The sequence below is a fragment of the Diuraphis noxia genome, unplaced genomic scaffold, assembly GCF_037042655.1.
Source record: "Diuraphis noxia isolate RWA-SAM2 unplaced genomic scaffold, SU_Dnox_SAM2 contig0004, whole genome shotgun sequence".
Classification (NCBI taxonomy): Eukaryota; Metazoa; Arthropoda; class Insecta; order Hemiptera; family Aphididae; genus Diuraphis; species Diuraphis noxia.
In genome coordinates, this window is record NW_028301714.1 from 14,992,794 (window position 1) to 15,010,915 (window position 18,122).

The window sequence follows — 18,122 nt, forward strand, 5'->3', positions numbered from 1 at the left end:
TTTTCTAGTATTATTGACGGGAAATTTTATTGAATTTTATGTTTAACCCTACAATAAGTTTAGGGGCCTCGTGTTTCGCAATTTAGAGATTGCTTAAGGTCTTGTAAATCGTAACGAATAACAAATTAAATAATAAAAAAAAAACTATCAAATATTAAGGGACAATAAGCATAGGCGTGTCCACGGGTCATGCAAGGCTGCAAATTGATCAAACTTACATAGTACATTTTGATGCATAATATGAACCTTTTTTTTTCAATTTCTATTTTCATATTAAATTTTTTGTTTTTCATCATGTGTATAATTCAAGATCATATCCCTAAACTCTAATGGAAATTTTTATTTTTTTTTGAGGGGGGAGGATTGGCAGTTTCCCCATCCCCTAGATATACCACTGTTGTGCATGACCTGCGAATGAGGTCTGGACACGCCTATGCAATAAGATATACGCCGCGCATAGTAAGTCTATAGACTATAAATTAATTAACAAATGTTGAATATAATAAAAATGTGTACAACTAATATTTTAAATTACCATTTTGATCAAACTTTTAAGTTGTAAGACAACATACAGTCAACAATTATAATATACAATGTAAAATTGTAAAGCTGGATAATATGCTTATTTTATTATGGTTTTTACACAAAATAGATTATATATACATAATACCTACATATATATATATATATATTATATATTATTATTATTATATTTATTTTATATTATATATATACATATCTTATTTATAAGATTATAACACTTGATAACAGCCGGAGAAATGCTACGTCACAGACCTGCGTATCACTGGTATCACAAAGCTGCTGACATGCCTTTTTAATTTGTCAAGAATTCATGATTCAACTATTGTAAAGTGGAATAGGTGTCTAATATTATACTTATACACCCACCTATTAAGTAATATTACTAATTAATTTGCTTAATAATACACATAGTAATTCCCATTTAAGTACATTATCAAAGGAGTATACACATAATTTGTTGACCGTACATTGTATTTTACAATGTGACATTGTTCGTGATGGACTCTTGTGCGTCGAATGGATTGCAGACATTAGATCCTTGGCCACAGCTGACAACAGACGCGGTCGATTTTCAATTTGAAAACGATTTTGCCACCGACAAGCAGTCATTCCAACCATTGCCCGACAAAGAAGAATACTTACAGCGTTTGGGTAAGTCGTCTCTCTGCTATACAGTATACAATTTACTTAAGTAGGGTATCATTGTTATGTAACACAGATTAGTGTTATGTAATCAATGCATCAGATTACAATGTAAACTGGTTATTTGATATTGATACCGTCAATGTTCAATAGAGCATAAACTGAAAATACTGAAGAACGGTTCACAGTCTGATAGTACAAAACGCCGTCAAATTGTCGATCAACTGTGTGAAGCTCGCAAGTCATGCTTAGAATATTTGGTGGATTCAGATAATATTGTGTTTGAAAACGAGGAGACCGTCGCCCAACCTTCAGGACTTTCTACTTGGATCAATCCAGAACAGCCTTTGTCTACAACTGAAACCCAAAAATTAATTGAACAAGATACTGAAGATGAATGAGTTTTGGAGTCGTCGTACTTGTGTCATTTTGACTGGCGCTAGCAAAGGTATAGGACAGTGTTTGGCTGTAGAAATTGGTAAACTTTTGATTCCAGAGTCAACCATTGTTCTTATGGCTAGAGATACAAATGGTCTGGAAAAAACTAAAGAAATGGTGAATAAAGAAAACAGTGATATTTTGGTAGAGGTGGGTATATAGAACAAAAAGTATTTTTTTCATCACCTTAAATTCAACATTTTATTGGTGTTACAGTATTATAGCGTAGATTTATACAACTCCAACGCAACAATGTTTGAAAAAATTGTTGAGCCTATTGATTCAACAAAGTATGAATTATTTTTATTAATTCATAATGCTGGGTCAGTTGGTAATTTGGATCATCTCGCAGCTGACATGAATGATCCCGATGAGTGGAACAAGTAATTATTCATTTTTATATTAGTCAAACATTTATTTGTTTTTGATTTGATTAGAACGTTGAACAATCATAAATATTTATTATAAAATGTACAATAATCAATGGTGTAAAATTAAAAACATTTTATTTTTTCTAGATATATGTTGTTGAATTTATATTCAGTAACCTGTCTAACAAGTGTATTTTTATCCAAGTTCAATTCAGATACAGCTGAAAGATGTGTCGTCAATATTACTTCATTATTAGCGATTGAACCATTTAAATCAGTTGGATATTATTGCGTTGGAAAAGCTAGTAGAGAAATGTACTTTCGTGTATTGGCTTTAGAAAATCCTTCTCTGAATATTCTTAGCTATTCTCCAGGTAAAAAAAAATTTTCAAAATATTTTTATTTATAACTAAACTAAATCGTTTACTTTCCATTTTAGGCCCTGTGTTAACTGATATGTATACCAATATTAGTTTGAATTCAAAAGACGAAGTTGTACGCGAACAATTTACAAGTGGACAACAAAAACAATATATTGTGAAAGTAGAAGACACTTGTCAAAAACTAGTTAACACTTTAGCCATGAGAAATTATAAATCTGGCGGCAGAGTTGATTATTATGATCGATAATTGTATTCCACATTTTTTTTAAAACATTTTATGTATTACTGTTTTTAAGTTAATTTTATTATTTGCTTCATATATTAATTGTTATTAATATTGAAGGAAGGTAATCCCTCTTTTAATTTATTATTATAATGATTATTTAACTAAAAATATTTTATTATACACTGCATAACATTAAATATGTGTAGTTCAGTTTACTTACTCCGATAAAAAAAAAAAAGCACCTTTTTATATCTTTGCCAATTCTATATGATTCACTGGACTAAAACTCCTCCACCCCTTCAAATGTGTAACATTATTTGTAGTAATGTCTTATTATTTTATTATACTACTATATTAAGGCCAATAAGGAAACGCTAGTGGGTGGCGATCAACTTATATTTTTGCGCATATGCTTCATTATACCAGCCTGAATTCTGGCCACCACATACAAGAAATAAATGGCAGCGAGTTGGTAGTGGAGTGGGAGAAATTAGCCACCAGACTTTAGAGCTGGTCACTTGTGTATGGCGAAGAAGTTGTATTCTCTTATTGGCCTTAGTATACTGTTGATAAATTATAAAATAACTGCAAACTATATATATTTAATTAACTACAGAAGCCTTAAAATTTTTCATTATAGTCGGGGACACGAAAAATGATCGCTGCCCGGCACGCGCCAAGCGGCTTACTAAAAAATACTTATGTTAAATTTATTTACAGTAACTACCACCAACCAAAAATATTCAAATCAAGGTTATTATTATACTATTTACTACCTTAGAATATTATCTATGTTATATGAGCAGCCTCAAGGTCCTAATGACTATTAGGAGATAAACCCCTTTGACTACCTACCTAATTTAAGCTATGGTTTTAACAACACTTGTTAGGAGGGGGGGGGGGTGGTGCTACTGAATAAAAATATATCATAAAAAATGTACTTAGTAATATAGACTGACAACTGTCTTTGCTCAGAATCGTTTTTGTATACAATGAATGAATAACAATATCATTGAATTTAAATTTAACATGTATAATACAATGGTTAGCAAAATGTTGGTCGAATTTATAATGTCCAGATAACGTTAAGAGAAATTGCCTAACAATTTAAAACGGCAGCTAAAAAAGTGCCTAACTCGAGATCAAGCAAAACATTACAATAAGACATGGGAAATTGTTATAACAAAGAAATTCTTGTTAAATAACAGATAGAAAAGCAATTGAATGAATGATAAACTTTTAGCAAAATAGAACGAGACTTACTACACTGTATAATTTATTTAAAGTTGAAATTTACAATCCTTACCTACAACATTAAGACACCTATTGAACCATTTAGTAAACATGAGAATGGGTATTAATAACCACAACAGACAAATAATATTTTCAACGGTAGAAAAAATTTGACTATAAGTTGCAACGACACTGTTTATAAAAGTACAGTGAACATTAAAAATAAAAGATTGATTAACATTATACTAATATGTACATCGAGCTTAACAAATAATGTACTAAACACAAATTGGACCGTTTATATAGAACCAATATTGCAATGACTACTCGATAAAAAGGTACGGTAGGTACACCAAACACCTATTGGCTATTGTATCTACAGAAGAGTAGTTATCTACTTTCCAGCTTCTTTTCATATTAAAGTATGATCAGAACTTACAAAGATAATATATTATACACTTATATCTTCTGATAAACAAAAGAATGTCTAGTCATTTCTAAAATTGACAGAACTATGATGTTTTGGTAAGTAAACTGAATTTTAAACTACTTAGTAGACCATAACACAATATAAAACTACAGTATAAATTCAACATGCATGAATATCATAATATATGATAGTATAATACTCAATTATTGGTTTGTCGAAAATAATTAATTTTCTATAGTTTTACACAATTTTAACATGTCAAAAGTATGGACAATATCTACATTACACAGTATACATATAGTAAATGTAAAACAAAAAGAAAAATAATTTTTATCAGCAATGTAATCCTTGACCTTCGTATTTAATCACTAATTGTCTTATGTATGAAACTGCTGCTTCATCTAATCTTAACTTTGAAACTTCTGAATCAAATTGATCAATTCCTCCTTGACCAACAACATAACCATTTAGTCTAGCAGCTACATGAGAATTAATCAGATCATCTCCGGTCTTGAGACCAAGGTTGTTGCACAGGTTTTTGTGTTGTTGTAATCGGTATTTTTGATGGTAACTAAATATTTTATATCAAAATTTTGTTAGTAAAATACAAATTGTAAAAAATCAAAAATAGCAAATATTTACTCCTCAGCATTGAAGAATTGACCAGCGGGTTCTATTTTAGTCAATATATCAAGACCCTTGGCCTTCTTCTCATTTAAAGTCAGCTCTGCTTCTGATTTTTGTTGATCATTATGGTAGTATATAAATGATGAGTACTAGAAATCAACAAATAGCTTAATAAAATAGATTGAATGAATAAATATAAAAAAATAATATTTTTTATAATATTTAAATATTAAATGAATTGTAAATATGCATTCAAAATAAAAGTAAGTATAAAAATTATGAATACATACTTGCTTTTTAAACTTTGCAGTAGGATCATGATGGTCCCAAAACATTTTCAATAACTCTAAATAAGAGACAGTATTAGGATCGTATTGCAATTGAATGGCTTCTGTATAGTCACCACTAAAATTTAAAAAAAATGATTTATTTATCAAAATTTTAGATTTTTACAAAATTTTAAACTTACATGTTTCTATATGTAGGAATAAAACCTTCAGTTCCGCCAGCATAACCAACTCTTGTAGTAATAACACCCGGAGTAGAACCGAAAAGACTGTCAGGAGCCCAAAAACAGCCCATAGAAAAGGTTGCTTTTTCTGATGGAATGTCAAGATAATGTAATGGTTCCATTTTCTATAGAAATAGTAAAAATGTGTAATGTCTTTAAAGAGTATAAATAACTATTAAGAAAATTATGTTATGTTTTCAAAGCTATGAATTGAAACAGCTACTAAACAAAAATATGAAAACCTTATAGTTTAAATAGAGTACATTGTACTCACATCTTTTAATTGCAATTGTTATATCTTTAAGTAGACCATACCAATCAACAAAATATAAAGATTATAACTTAACTCAAATACAAAATAGGTACTTATATATAGCTAAATACAATAAAATGAAAGGATGATTTAATTTCAAGTAAATGTTGCGGTGGAAATATAAATGATCGTTGAGATTAACTGATAAATATGGATAACCATAACAAATTACTTAGTTTTCTGATGCAACATGAACCACTTGAAAATAAATAATTCAATACATAATAGTAAGCTTGCTATACAATTTATCCGAGTATAAAATACATAATCTTTTTTTCAACACTTCAATAAGATACTAAACAGTGGTGTAACTGAGTAAAAACTAGGGGGGAGGCCAAATGTTTAATTCACTAAAATCATAACATAATTATTTTTTTTTACATACAAGTCTTAAAATTTATTTTATGACTTGGATAAAAATCACAAGTACCAAAATCATTGAATAATATTAATTAAATAAGGATATGAGAGTTCATTAAAAAAAATGGTGATACATCATATTTTAAAATGATAATGTGATGATAATTATTATGTAATCATAATTTATCTCATGAAATAATATAATTGAGTTATTTTTGTAACCAAGATAATACAATAACGTTGGAACTACATTAATGTATGATGTATGATATAATAGGAGAAATGTGAAATAAATGTACTTAATATATGCAATTATTTAAGGAATTTTTTTTTTTATCTTATTAATGTATAATATTGTTAAATGCACTGCATCTCTCTTTATTTTAGAAGATTTAAAGATTTCTACTATTGGCATAACTGGGGAAGGGACAAATGCCACTCCTATAAATTACAATCACCCCACTGATACTAATAATTAAGAAAATAAACTAAATTTTAAAACTTACTATACTAGTAAATAATATAGTTACTATTATTACAAACAATCAATAAATATAATATTTAATCTTATTTGTATGTTTTTAAATTTTTTTTTTAATATAAATGTATTATTCACTAACACATTTAAAGTACATAAAAAAAACAATTATGAGAATTTTTTTAATAAAAAATAAAGGACTATACCTATCTTATAGGCGTAACAAAATTTTATTTTATTTTATTTTACAGAATTACATGTATCATAATACAAAACAAAATGTTATTGATGGTATTAATATTTGAAAACAAAAATAATGAAAATATAAAATAATAAAGTACATATTAGTAATATTGTCCAACTTCACCAGAGTTAAAATTTATCTATCATTCTATCATTTTCTGTTTGGCTTCAGTTGAAATTTAAATTACAAACACAAATGCAATAATTAATGTTTTGATTTTCTACTTCTTTGTTCTAGACATATTTATGATAAAATGCAAACCACTGGTGATAGAATCAAAAAATCCTTAAAAGCTGACATAAATAAAATATTGTAAAAAATTGTAATTGTCTGTAAAGGTTTACATAAAAAATACCTATATCCTGGATGAAGAAAGAAAATTATAATAGCAATTTGAATTGTGTTGATAGGTATTTGATTTTAAGATTTGTTTTTTTTTTTTTTTTTTAATTTTGTAAAAATAAACAACGTTTAAGCTATATTTCCACTAATTATTATAGTAATAATCTGTAACCAAGAGCCAAAATTTAAATAAACAAAAATATATCAATTTGTATAAGCTTAAACGCTTAAACTAAATTCAAGTGCAAGTCACCCTGAGATTTTAAAAATAAGCTACAAATACCCATTGAGTCACAAGGAATCTATTAATATAACTGTTATTGAAAACAATCCAGTAGTTTTTAATCTTTAGCTATAGAAGATAAACAAAGAAAGATGGTTTACAAAACTCATAGTTTATTTTAATATTATCTATAGATAATTATTAAAATATTATTATGCTTGGTTAAAATCACAATAAAAATAAATATAGATCATATTTTTGATGTGGTTATTTAATGTAAGTGTGGAATAATTATTTATTTACAAATAAATAATAAGAAATAACTCAGAAAATATGGTTATATTAAATTTAATTACATTAAAATCTATTAAATTAGCTACTACAGACATTTCAGTTATTAAGTTTAAAAATCATTCCTATTTCAAATAGGTATTATTCTGATATATTACAATGTTGAAAAAGAAATTTGAAATCAAATTTTAAGTACTATTTCATTATTAAAATTATAAAATAAGCAACATTTTCATTAAAAAATAATTATGTACAATGAAAATTAGTTTATTTAACTGTCATATTAAAAAAGTATAATATATTTTCAATAACTTAAAATTTTTTACTGAGGTTTTTAATAAATTACCTAAATAAAAAAAGAATAAACAAAAAAAAAAAAAAATCAAATATCTATACAAATCAAAATTGAGTTTTAGATTTATTAAAATTAAATATTTATTTATTACTGTAACATTTCTCTTACAGTACAGAGATATTTTAATAGTGAATTAGTTAGGATTTTAGGTTAGATTAGTCAACACACAATATTACAACTAGAATACTAATTATAAATAGCAAAAAATTAATTTGATGTAACACAAATGTGGACTTTAGTCTTATATAATGTTAATGGATGTACATTGTACAACTCAGCACAACGGTGGGCGAGTGAAATATGTACCAAATATATAACATAAATCATATTAAAATTTGCATCATAATTATAACAATAGATAACCAAAGGCATTGCATGCTTGAGTTTTTTTTTGGTGGGGTATACAGAATAGTTTTAGTAGCAACTTTTTATTTTTATTTTTTAGTTTATAATTTATGTTTAAAAAAAAGCTGTTAAGCAGGTAAATGCTCTAATGTACAGTTTTAGAAGCTAAGTAAGGGTATACTAAGCAAACTGGAGTATTCTTGAGTAGGTCACTATAATGGATATGTTAAATTTGAATTCAATAATGATAAATCTTTGTACTAATAAAACTATTCTGAGGAGGGATGGTCTAATTTTTTGTTTAACAAGGTTATTGAATAATTATTTTAATAATAATATTTAAATCTTAAATCTTTTGTATTTTTTTACTTTTAATTATTTTAAAAAGTACTGAGAAATTTCTACTTTTTCACCTAGTAAGGTCAGTTCATCTGTATGAATAATAATAACTTATTTATTATATAGGTATGTAATTAAAAATGTAATATTTAGGGTAAAAATATGAACATCCATAAATCATAAGTATCAACTTATCAAAGTATTATATCACAGAATATATGAAATATTATATAATATTATATTATTAAATATTAAATATTATATTATATATTTCATATATTCTGTGATTATATTAAAATGTCATAATTTAAAAACAAATAATTCACTGATTTTGATAGTTTAATTTAAAAGTAAAATATAAAATTTTATGAAGTGCCAAGTGGTAATTTTTAACAAATAGATAAATATTAATTAACTCATTTATATAGCTATTTATCTATATATATAAATATATGAATAAATGAAAAAATATGTATATTATATAGTAAATATATGTAATGTAGGTAATTAATTGTAAGCCAGCTATTGATATTAAAGATATGAGATAACTTACATTTATTTTTGAGTTAAACAATTTGAAGATTCTTGAAAACATATAGTGTGCTTGGTCAAGTTTGAAAAAGTTATACGACTAGATTAGTAGATTTAGGTTTTAAATTTGAAGTAAACATACGTTTTGAATGAATTAGGTTAGTCACGTTTATGATAATATACACAGGCTTATAAAAGTATGTAACTTAATATGATAGTTGGACATTGGGAAAGGATACCTAATGAATAACACCTGACCACCATGTACGAGTGTATGAAATACCTAATAAAAAGTGTTCAAACACTAATGAATTCTGATTTCTGATTTGTGGATGTTGTGATAAAGTAAATACTAAATAGTTAGAAATAAAAACTAAAAAACTAAACAGTAAAAAAAACACAACCTTAGGATCTTTTATCTTTTTATGATATCTTTGATAACACCTTGAAATATTTTTTATGATTATAGTATGATTACCACGAACTAAAACAAAGCTAAAATCTAAAATAATAAAACTGATACCGGAAAGCAGCTTAATTTTCGGTGGACAACAATTTTATTATTAGAATAACTTTTACACAATATTATGATTTTTATTATCAGTGAAATTTTTAAGAAATCTTTAGAAGTCGTACTTTTAATTTTTATAAATTTAAAAAAATAGCCGAACTATATATGTATATCACGGGCCATCACCACGATTTAGGATAACACTCATCAAATGTGGACAAAGTGTGGATGAAGTCCTATAGGGCCCTTTCATTCCTTGGGAATTGTATAGCTTAATCTTATTTATTTATGTATTTTTTTTTTATTTATAGAAATTTACAATCACGAATCAGCACAAAACTATCGAATCGCGGAAAAAATGTACACGGAAAAAAAACCTCAAAAGAAAAAACCCACTGAAAAAAACCCAAACTAAAAATTACACCCCGGAAAAAATGCCCAAAAAAATATAATATATTTACATTTATTTATAGATACATATTTTAAATAATATACATAGTATGTAGTTAATTTTTTTAAAACTTTTAACTTCAGTTAAATTTTGTATTGTTTTAACACCTAGCTTTTTATAGTTAATTATTATCATTATTGTACAGTTAAGTTAATTTACGAGTAAATCGCGTGATTTGAGTAGTTAAAGGTAACACCAGCGTGTAGCTGAATTAACTTTAAGTTCAACCTAAATAAGTTATTATATTTAAAATAGCTATAATGTCAAAATCATTATGTATTAAATATTGATTCTATAATAATTTTATTGTATTAATAAATGAGTTAAATTAATCCAAGTAAATGATTATTAATTAACCCTTAAAAAGTGTTTTGTTGTTAATTCAACACTAGATTTGTACGTGTGATAATTAACAATACAATCGATATTATTATGTTACCACAAGTCCAGAAACGTGAATATTTTGTATTTTAAATATTTTGTTCTTATGTTCTGTTAAAAATGTATTATTCTATCACAGAAATAAAAGTATTATATGATTTAAATCCATTGTATTATAATCAACAATCAACCATAATATTTTATAAAATATTACAATTTAGGTAGGTACAGTGATTGCACTTTTATTTTCTTGGGCTTTTTTCCGTGGGTTTTTTTTTCTGTAGGTTTTTTTCGTGGCCATTTTTTCCGCCTACCAAAACTAAAAAAAAATTTAAAGTAGAAAGAAAAATTGTTTATATAGTGTTATTAAATCTTATTTATTACTATGTTTATATGATGGCGTTAAAACAGTTTAAAAGATGTATCCTCTTCTAAAAGTTGAAACGCTCGCACTATGTAGTTTAAGAATTTAAAACCGATTTAACGCCATCATTTAAACGTAGTATATAACGTTATCTATAGCTATATCTTATATACTAAAATATTGTATTTTGTTCTTAAAAAAATGTAACCTACCCCATTTTAGATTTCCACATCTACTTGAGGGGACTGAATTTTGAACTAAATAAATTAATACGGTTTTCCAGTTTTATTGGATTAAAAGATGGAGTTATCTGACAATGTGAACCGTAATAAGGACTGCAGATCACGATAAGACGATATGAGTAAGCAAAGTAATTCCATAAATATTATGTGATGAAATTACATTTCAGTATGTACATTGTACATATAATTTAAAAGTTGTCTATACTCTATACACAAAATTCAGCACATAATTTACGAAAAGTTTTGTGTGACGGGCGACGGCTTTTCTAATTTTCCAACCACGCCTTAACTTGCTTCAACATTTAATTAACTTCTGCATTTTTATTTTAGAATTGGTCCATTTATAAGTATATTTTTATCACTACATAGAGTAAACTATTTAAATATACTATACCTACCCTCAACAAATTATGTTCTTAGTATTCTTACCTAAAGATTTTATATAACAGGTAAATTCACTCTAATTAGTGGTGAATCCAGGAGGGACAAAGGAGGTATTTGTCTGCCATCTCTGATTCACTAAATTTTATCCTAAACGTGATCTATTGAGCATAAATTTAGTATGTTACACATATGTAAGACGAAGAAAACAAAAATGCCTGCCTCCTCATGAGACCATAAAAAAAAAAAATAAGCAATGAAAACCGAACTATTCAACTTTTTAGTATACATTGTTTTTTAAATTTGAAACTATTTCTGAAAACTATCATGCACAAATAGGCGTAGACTAGAAATTTACAAATTATTTTAATTAATAATAATAAAAAAAATACAGATGTAAATAATTGTGTGAATATATATTATATATGTATATATTTATTTAAAAATAGTGGAAGTCGAGATTATACCAAAAAATAATAGAAATATTTCGGTATATTTTATAATATATTATATATAATTAGGTATATAGACATGGTAGTCAGAAAAAAAAGCCAAGAAAAAAAATCCAGGGGAAAAAAGCCACGGGAAAAATAATCCACTGGAAAAATAAGCCACGGAAAAAAAAGTCAAATTACAATAATTAAATATATAATAAAAATATAATTGTTAATATTATAATGTAGCCATGTACAGGTACATTGAATAAAAATAATATAATATTTTGTGGATATTATCGTGAAATCAATTGATTTATGTATAACACCCTCGATATATATATATATAAGTATAGTGTATATACTTTATACAGGGTGATTTTTTTTTAAATGTAGGTACATGTTGCAGTATGAAATACATGCTATCTTGAAATAAATAAATTTATATATATTTTTAATTTAAACTTTTTGTTTAATAAATTCAATACATTCATTGCTGTTTAGAATCTAAAATATATTTATTACTATGAATAATAAATAATAACATATTATAACCTGTGTGTTAATAATTATATATATATGCATACAATATAACCAATAATGTGTAAAAAATTTTTAAATAATACCAAATTTAATACTTTAATTTTAATTGTTATATTATATTTAATTATTGTAATTTGACTTTTTTTCTCGTGGCTTTTTTTTCTGTGGATTATTTTTCCTGTGACTTTTTTTCCTACATTCATAGACATATAGTCAACTATAGCTAATATGTTACAAAAAGTCCAGGAAATACATAATAATTTAAAAATTTAAAAATTGTGTTGTTACTCTATCGTATATCTGACTCTTGTTCTGCAGAAGGTCAGTACATATTATGACGCATAATAATCGTAGGTACCTATCTACTATATTAGTCAATACTCAATAGGTACCAGTGCCTACTGCCTTTGCAGTGTAGTATTCAAGTACCTAGTGTGGTGGTGTGGTCACTAAGCACTTCTAATTATCATTATAACAATTACACCACAACTCCTGTTTTATATTTTATAATTTTGTACAGTGGCGCAAATAATTTTATTTTTACAGAATGCAAACTTGGACATTTACTATAGCTATAGTACCCAAGGGCCACCCCCTCATTAATTATGAAATTCATGAATTAATCATAAAATATAACCAATTTAAGCTGAGAAAATCATTTGTGTTTCTACGTTGAATTTTTTAAGATATTTTAATTTGTATACACTTTTATAAACATTTTTAAATTTTAATAATTTACATTTTACACGATCATAACTTACATACAAATTAAAATATCATAAAATAACCAACGTAAAGGTTATGTCTTTAAATTAAAGTTTGATAATAGGTGAATTCACTCTAATATCAAAAGTAAAAACACTACAAGATTGGTCTGCTAATGGCTAACATATATTTTCTATAGGCATGTTGCGCGTGGGTGAGGGAGAGAAAACAAAATAATTGCGCTGACATCTTCTTAAATCTTATAATATTTTCCTGTGGACGATGGCAAATTAATATTGACGACTGACGGTACTTGTGCAGTTGTGCCGAAAACAGGGAACTCTCAATTTGGGAAGTATTATACTCTACTTATTAGCATTTAACGGGGCGTTTCGGTGCTCGGCGCTTATCAAGTCGGTGGTCGGTCGTACGGTTGTCAAAGTTCGGAAACTTATTATTACCGACATTCGGCAAGCGTTCTAATGGTGAATGGGGAGGGGAAAGTTTCGACTATCTGTATTCTGTCTCTACCACGGTGTTGTGTCAGCGTCCAGCGGGCAGCGACCCGTCACCCGTCGGCCGTCAGAGTGTCACACTCATTTCGAGAAATACGAATAAAATTACAAATTATATAAAATAATAATATTTAGGTATTATACTGATGTCCAATAAATAAAACGTCAATTTAATTTCTAAACAAGTATTAAATATATATATGTTTTATATATAGGTATGAAAAGTATTTTTAAATTTTTAATCAATATTGCCTATACAATAACGATTACGATTAACGGTGTACATTTAACGACGACTTGTTACGCCGGCCCATATCAGCATTCGGCTCTCGTTCATCGTTGAAAATGATTCAAATGTCAAATAAAAATAATGTGCATGTTTCCACTGGTTCAAGTAATGACTTGGATCGACAAATCGAACAGCTTAGACAATGCGAAATCATTATGGAAAACGAGGTGAAAACATTGTGTTCCAAAGCACGCGAAATACTCATTGAAGAGAGCAACGTGCAACGTATCGACTCGCCTGTTACCGTGAGTTCAATAATAATTATTATAAGAACACAACTAACTTAGAAGTTTATAAACCTCACTTGTCGCTTATAGTTTATAATAGTTTAATGTAATAATATCATTTTTAACTACCGTGTTGTTTTCGTTCTGAAATGAGTTTTTAATGTAGGTACCTATATAATTGATAGATATATTATAGTACTAATAGTGTATTATATAAGTATTATTTTACCTATGTAATACGTTTTTAAAATGCACGTACTTGGTATATTTTGTGGTAGATAATTTAAAGTTATGTTTGAGCCATTGGGAATTTGGCTATCAGAATTTACCAAATTCGAGGTTACGGAAAATATAAAAAAATTATATGATATCAACCTCGATATCAACATTGCATTAATTGTTTAAGGCCTTCCTCCTTAAGATTATTTTGCTCTTGACTTGTGCCTGATTATATTTCACTTTATCTAATTTAAGATGTCACAGTAACTCACTTAAGAAACAACCCGACCAATATGTTTCTGTTTATATTATTATCATCTCTATTCTCTAAATCAAATTATTTAGAATTATGTTTAAATATCAATATTTAAAGATCATTAAAAAAAATAATTAATTTAATTATGTTACAGGTATGTGGAGATATTCATGGACAGTTTTATGACCTTAAAGAATTGTTTAAAGTAGGCGGTGATATTCCTGATAGAAATTATTTATTTATGGGCGATTTTGTCGATCGAGGATTCTTCAGTATTGAGACGTTTTTACTTTTACTTGCCTTAAAAGTAGATATATACATTTTTTAGTCCACTTAAAAACTAACTATAGAAATTTATTTCAATATGATCTATCATAAATATCATTATTTTTCTTATTAAGTTATATTCTAAAATTCTTGTAATGAAGCTATAATCACATAAATACATAATTATGGGCGCTATATAAACAGATGCTTGGTTGCTCGTCCAAATTTATTTGGGGTGCTAAGAACTCTATAAAAATTGGTACAAAATGTTGTATACTAGTTGCAGACTTGGGATAGTATTCAGAATACTTTTAAAACATTATTATTTAAAATTATTTAATGCTGCATACCTACTTAATACTTTTATAGTACCTATTATATATTAAAATTAATTTTAATATTTAATATACATAATTTAATATTTATCGTTTTATTGTGAATCATAAACTATCTATGTTATGGTTTTATACAAAAACAGTATAATATACAATAGCATTGGCTATAATTTAAAATTTTCCAAGAAACAAGTATTATTTTTATAATAAATATTATAATTTTTTTCATAAGTATTAGAGAATGAATTCAAAATACTTTTTAAGGGTATTTTACCCAAGTATTACTATTGTTCTAGTTGTAATAGATAAAAATGAGTAGCCATTACTACACAATTAATTTACTAAGTAAGTAATCAATAAATTCCTTGAGAATATCACACATACAACATACGTAGATAGTCAAATCTTTAGTTTCACTACTTAATTTTCTTTCTTCTGTGTAATAAAATATGTACTTGGTATTCATATAATATAATATAAGTACTATTTAAACTAACCAAATAAATATTGCTTGTCGAGTATCCAGCTTTATCTATTAAATATCATAAATTGGCTATCTACTCATTCATTTTCTACTGTTTGATTATTAAAAATTGTTTGTTTTACTTCATTTAAATTATTTTATTTTAACTATACCAATTTATCATAATAATGTGTTAATAAATAAATTATTATTTTATTATTTTGATGTTCATTATTCAGTGTTAAATAGTTTTAAAATTATTTTAATAGGTAAGATACCCTGATCGAATAACATTAATACGTGGTAACCATGAATCACGACAAATCACTCAAGTTTATGGATTTTATGATGAATGCTTACGAAAATACAATAGTGTTGCTGTATGGCGTTATTGTACCGACATTTTTGATTATTTGAGCTTATCTGCCATTATTGATGGAAAAGTATGTTTTATTGATTGAAATATTCATGTAATTCATGCCTTTCATTATTTGTTCATTAAAATAGTTTTAATTAATAAAAAAAAATGTTTAGATATTCTGTGTACATGGTGGGTTGTCACCTTCAATACAAACATTGGATCAAATTAGAACCATTAATAGAAAACAAGAAGTTCCTCATGATGGACCTATGTGTGATATCTTATGGTCTGATCCTGAAAGTAAACACCTGAAATAATCAATCATTAGTCTTCAAATAGTTGTTAAATGATATTATATGTATCTTAGATATCCAGGGATGGGGTGTGAGTCCCCGAGGTGCTGGATACCTATTTGGTCCTGATGTTGTCTCCCAATTTAATGTTACAAATGATCTAGATATTATTTGTCGAGCCCATCAATTAGTTATGGAAGGTTATAAATGGCATTTTGATGAAACTGTCGTTACTGTTTGGTCAGCACCCAATTATTGTTATCGGTAATTACTATTAATTTTTATTATAAGATCCATTATATCTATATTCAAGTTATTTATTATATATTACTAGTTGTGGTAATATTGCGGCAATATTAAAACTCAGTGAAACACTTCAAAGAGATTTTATAATATTTGAGGCAGCTATACAAGAGAGACGTGAAATGTCCACAAAAAAATATGCAGTTGACTATTTCCTTTAATTAATATTCTCTATTTCTTAATATATTTAATTTGTATGTATAAAGCTTAACAGAGAAAAGGAATATTTCAGAAGAAAGAATTTCAAATTATTTAAATAAATTATAATTGGTAAAAAGAATGACAATATAATTATGTATTTTTTTCTTTGTTATAAATTTATAATTAAGTAACCTTATAATCTTACATTTGTACTTATACTTAATATGGAAATAAAAAGATTCGTGTATTATTTGAATAGACTTTAATAAGGAGTTGAAAAATATTGTATGCAGTGTGTTAAATAAATATTTATAGCTGAAGGTTTTCCTTTTTTTTTACTAAAATGCATAATCAAAGAAAATGTAATGGTTTATACTTTTGATAAATTATACTAATTATAAGTATAAAATGTTTAAAATAATGTGAAGTACTTAATGATACTAAAGTGTAATTAAATAAAAGGTCATAGTACCTAGGTCATAGCCACATATTTTTTTTTTTTTTTGGGGGGGGGGAGAGGAAAGGGTTGAGCTTATAGTGCTCTGGATTTTAATGATTAATAAATTTCAATAAATAAAATTTATTGAAATATACTTATATATATAAAAATATTATTAGAATTGATAATCAAAATAACTGAAATTTAAAATATATTTTATTTTATTATAGTTACTGACCATAATTTATATGTAGGTATGAATTTTATATAAATATACTTTTAGGGTATAGCGGAGGTCAAAGTCTCCATTCCATTACTTATTTTATTGACAGCAAAAGTATTTTACAACTAATTCTCTCTGTGGGCATAAGTGATGTGAGAACTTTAAAATATGATCTTTTCACAAATTTTTGAGGTATTTATGGATGAAATTTGAAATATCTGTCTATTTTTATTTTTAGGTTTATGTTTATAACATTCTTGATACCTACTAGGTAGTAGGTAGACGAATTTAAACATAAATGAAAATCCTACAAACAGAATCTCAACAAAAAATCAAAAATTCAAATTATATTGCAAAATTACTTATATAAACTACCATTTTACGCATACATAATCTTTAAAAATTAAGGTCACTTTCAAACCAGTGTTGTATTTGTACTGTAAATGTATTATATTTTTATGTAGTTTTCTTATATTAATTAAAAATAAAATTTAAGTGATGAAAATTAAGTATATTGTGGGAAATTATATGAAATTTAATCATTAGCTGTACAG

The 18,122-nt window shown here is 26.3% G+C and overlaps 3 protein-coding genes across 5 annotated transcripts; 2 read left to right on the forward strand and 1 right to left on the reverse strand.

The window, feature by feature from the left end:
* The first annotated feature begins 1,378 nt into the window (after positions 1 to 1,378).
* On the forward strand, positions 1,379 to 2,800 carry LOC107162552 (sepiapterin reductase-like). The gene is made up of 4 exons (XM_015509505.2): positions 1,379 to 1,773; positions 1,840 to 2,006; positions 2,142 to 2,368; positions 2,434 to 2,800. Exons 1-4 carry the CDS (start codon positions 1,579 to 1,581, stop codon positions 2,622 to 2,624), a joined length of 780 nt encoding a protein of 259 aa, XP_015364991.1. The 5' UTR covers positions 1,379 to 1,578; the 3' UTR covers positions 2,625 to 2,800.
* Positions 2,801 to 4,424: 1,624 nt separating this feature from the next.
* On the reverse strand, positions 4,425 to 9,600 carry MsrA (methionine sulfoxide reductase A). 2 transcript variants are annotated; one of them, XM_089226098.1, is made up of 5 exons: positions 9,248 to 9,600; positions 5,363 to 5,529; positions 5,184 to 5,298; positions 4,909 to 5,042; positions 4,425 to 4,837 (listed from the first exon to the last, which is right to left on the reverse strand). In XM_089226098.1, exons 1-5 carry the CDS (start codon positions 9,287 to 9,289, stop codon positions 4,600 to 4,602), a joined length of 696 nt encoding a protein of 231 aa, XP_089082224.1. In that variant the 5' UTR covers positions 9,290 to 9,600; the 3' UTR covers positions 4,425 to 4,599. The 2 variants fall into 2 exon arrangements, with proteins under 2 accessions (XP_089082224.1, XP_015374921.1); XM_015519435.2 differs by lacking the exon at positions 9,248 to 9,600 and adding an exon at positions 5,679 to 5,822.
* Positions 9,601 to 13,736: 4,136 nt separating this feature from the next.
* LOC107169632 (serine/threonine-protein phosphatase 4 catalytic subunit-like) lies at positions 13,737 to 17,187 on the forward strand. Of its 2 annotated transcripts, XM_089226099.1 has the most exons (7): positions 13,738 to 13,887; positions 13,968 to 14,286; positions 14,898 to 15,050; positions 16,078 to 16,251; positions 16,343 to 16,469; positions 16,537 to 16,726; positions 16,797 to 17,181. In XM_089226099.1, the coding sequence occupies exons 2-7, from the start codon at positions 14,098 to 14,100 to the stop codon at positions 16,924 to 16,926; spliced, it is 963 nt and encodes a 320-aa protein (XP_089082225.1). In that variant the 5' UTR covers positions 13,738 to 13,887; positions 13,968 to 14,097; the 3' UTR covers positions 16,927 to 17,181. The 2 variants fall into 2 exon arrangements, with proteins under 2 accessions (XP_015374923.2, XP_089082225.1); XM_015519437.2 differs by lacking the exon at positions 14,898 to 15,050 and having other exon boundaries at positions 13,737 to 13,887; positions 16,797 to 17,187.
* Positions 17,188 to 18,122: the final 935 nt, after the last annotated feature.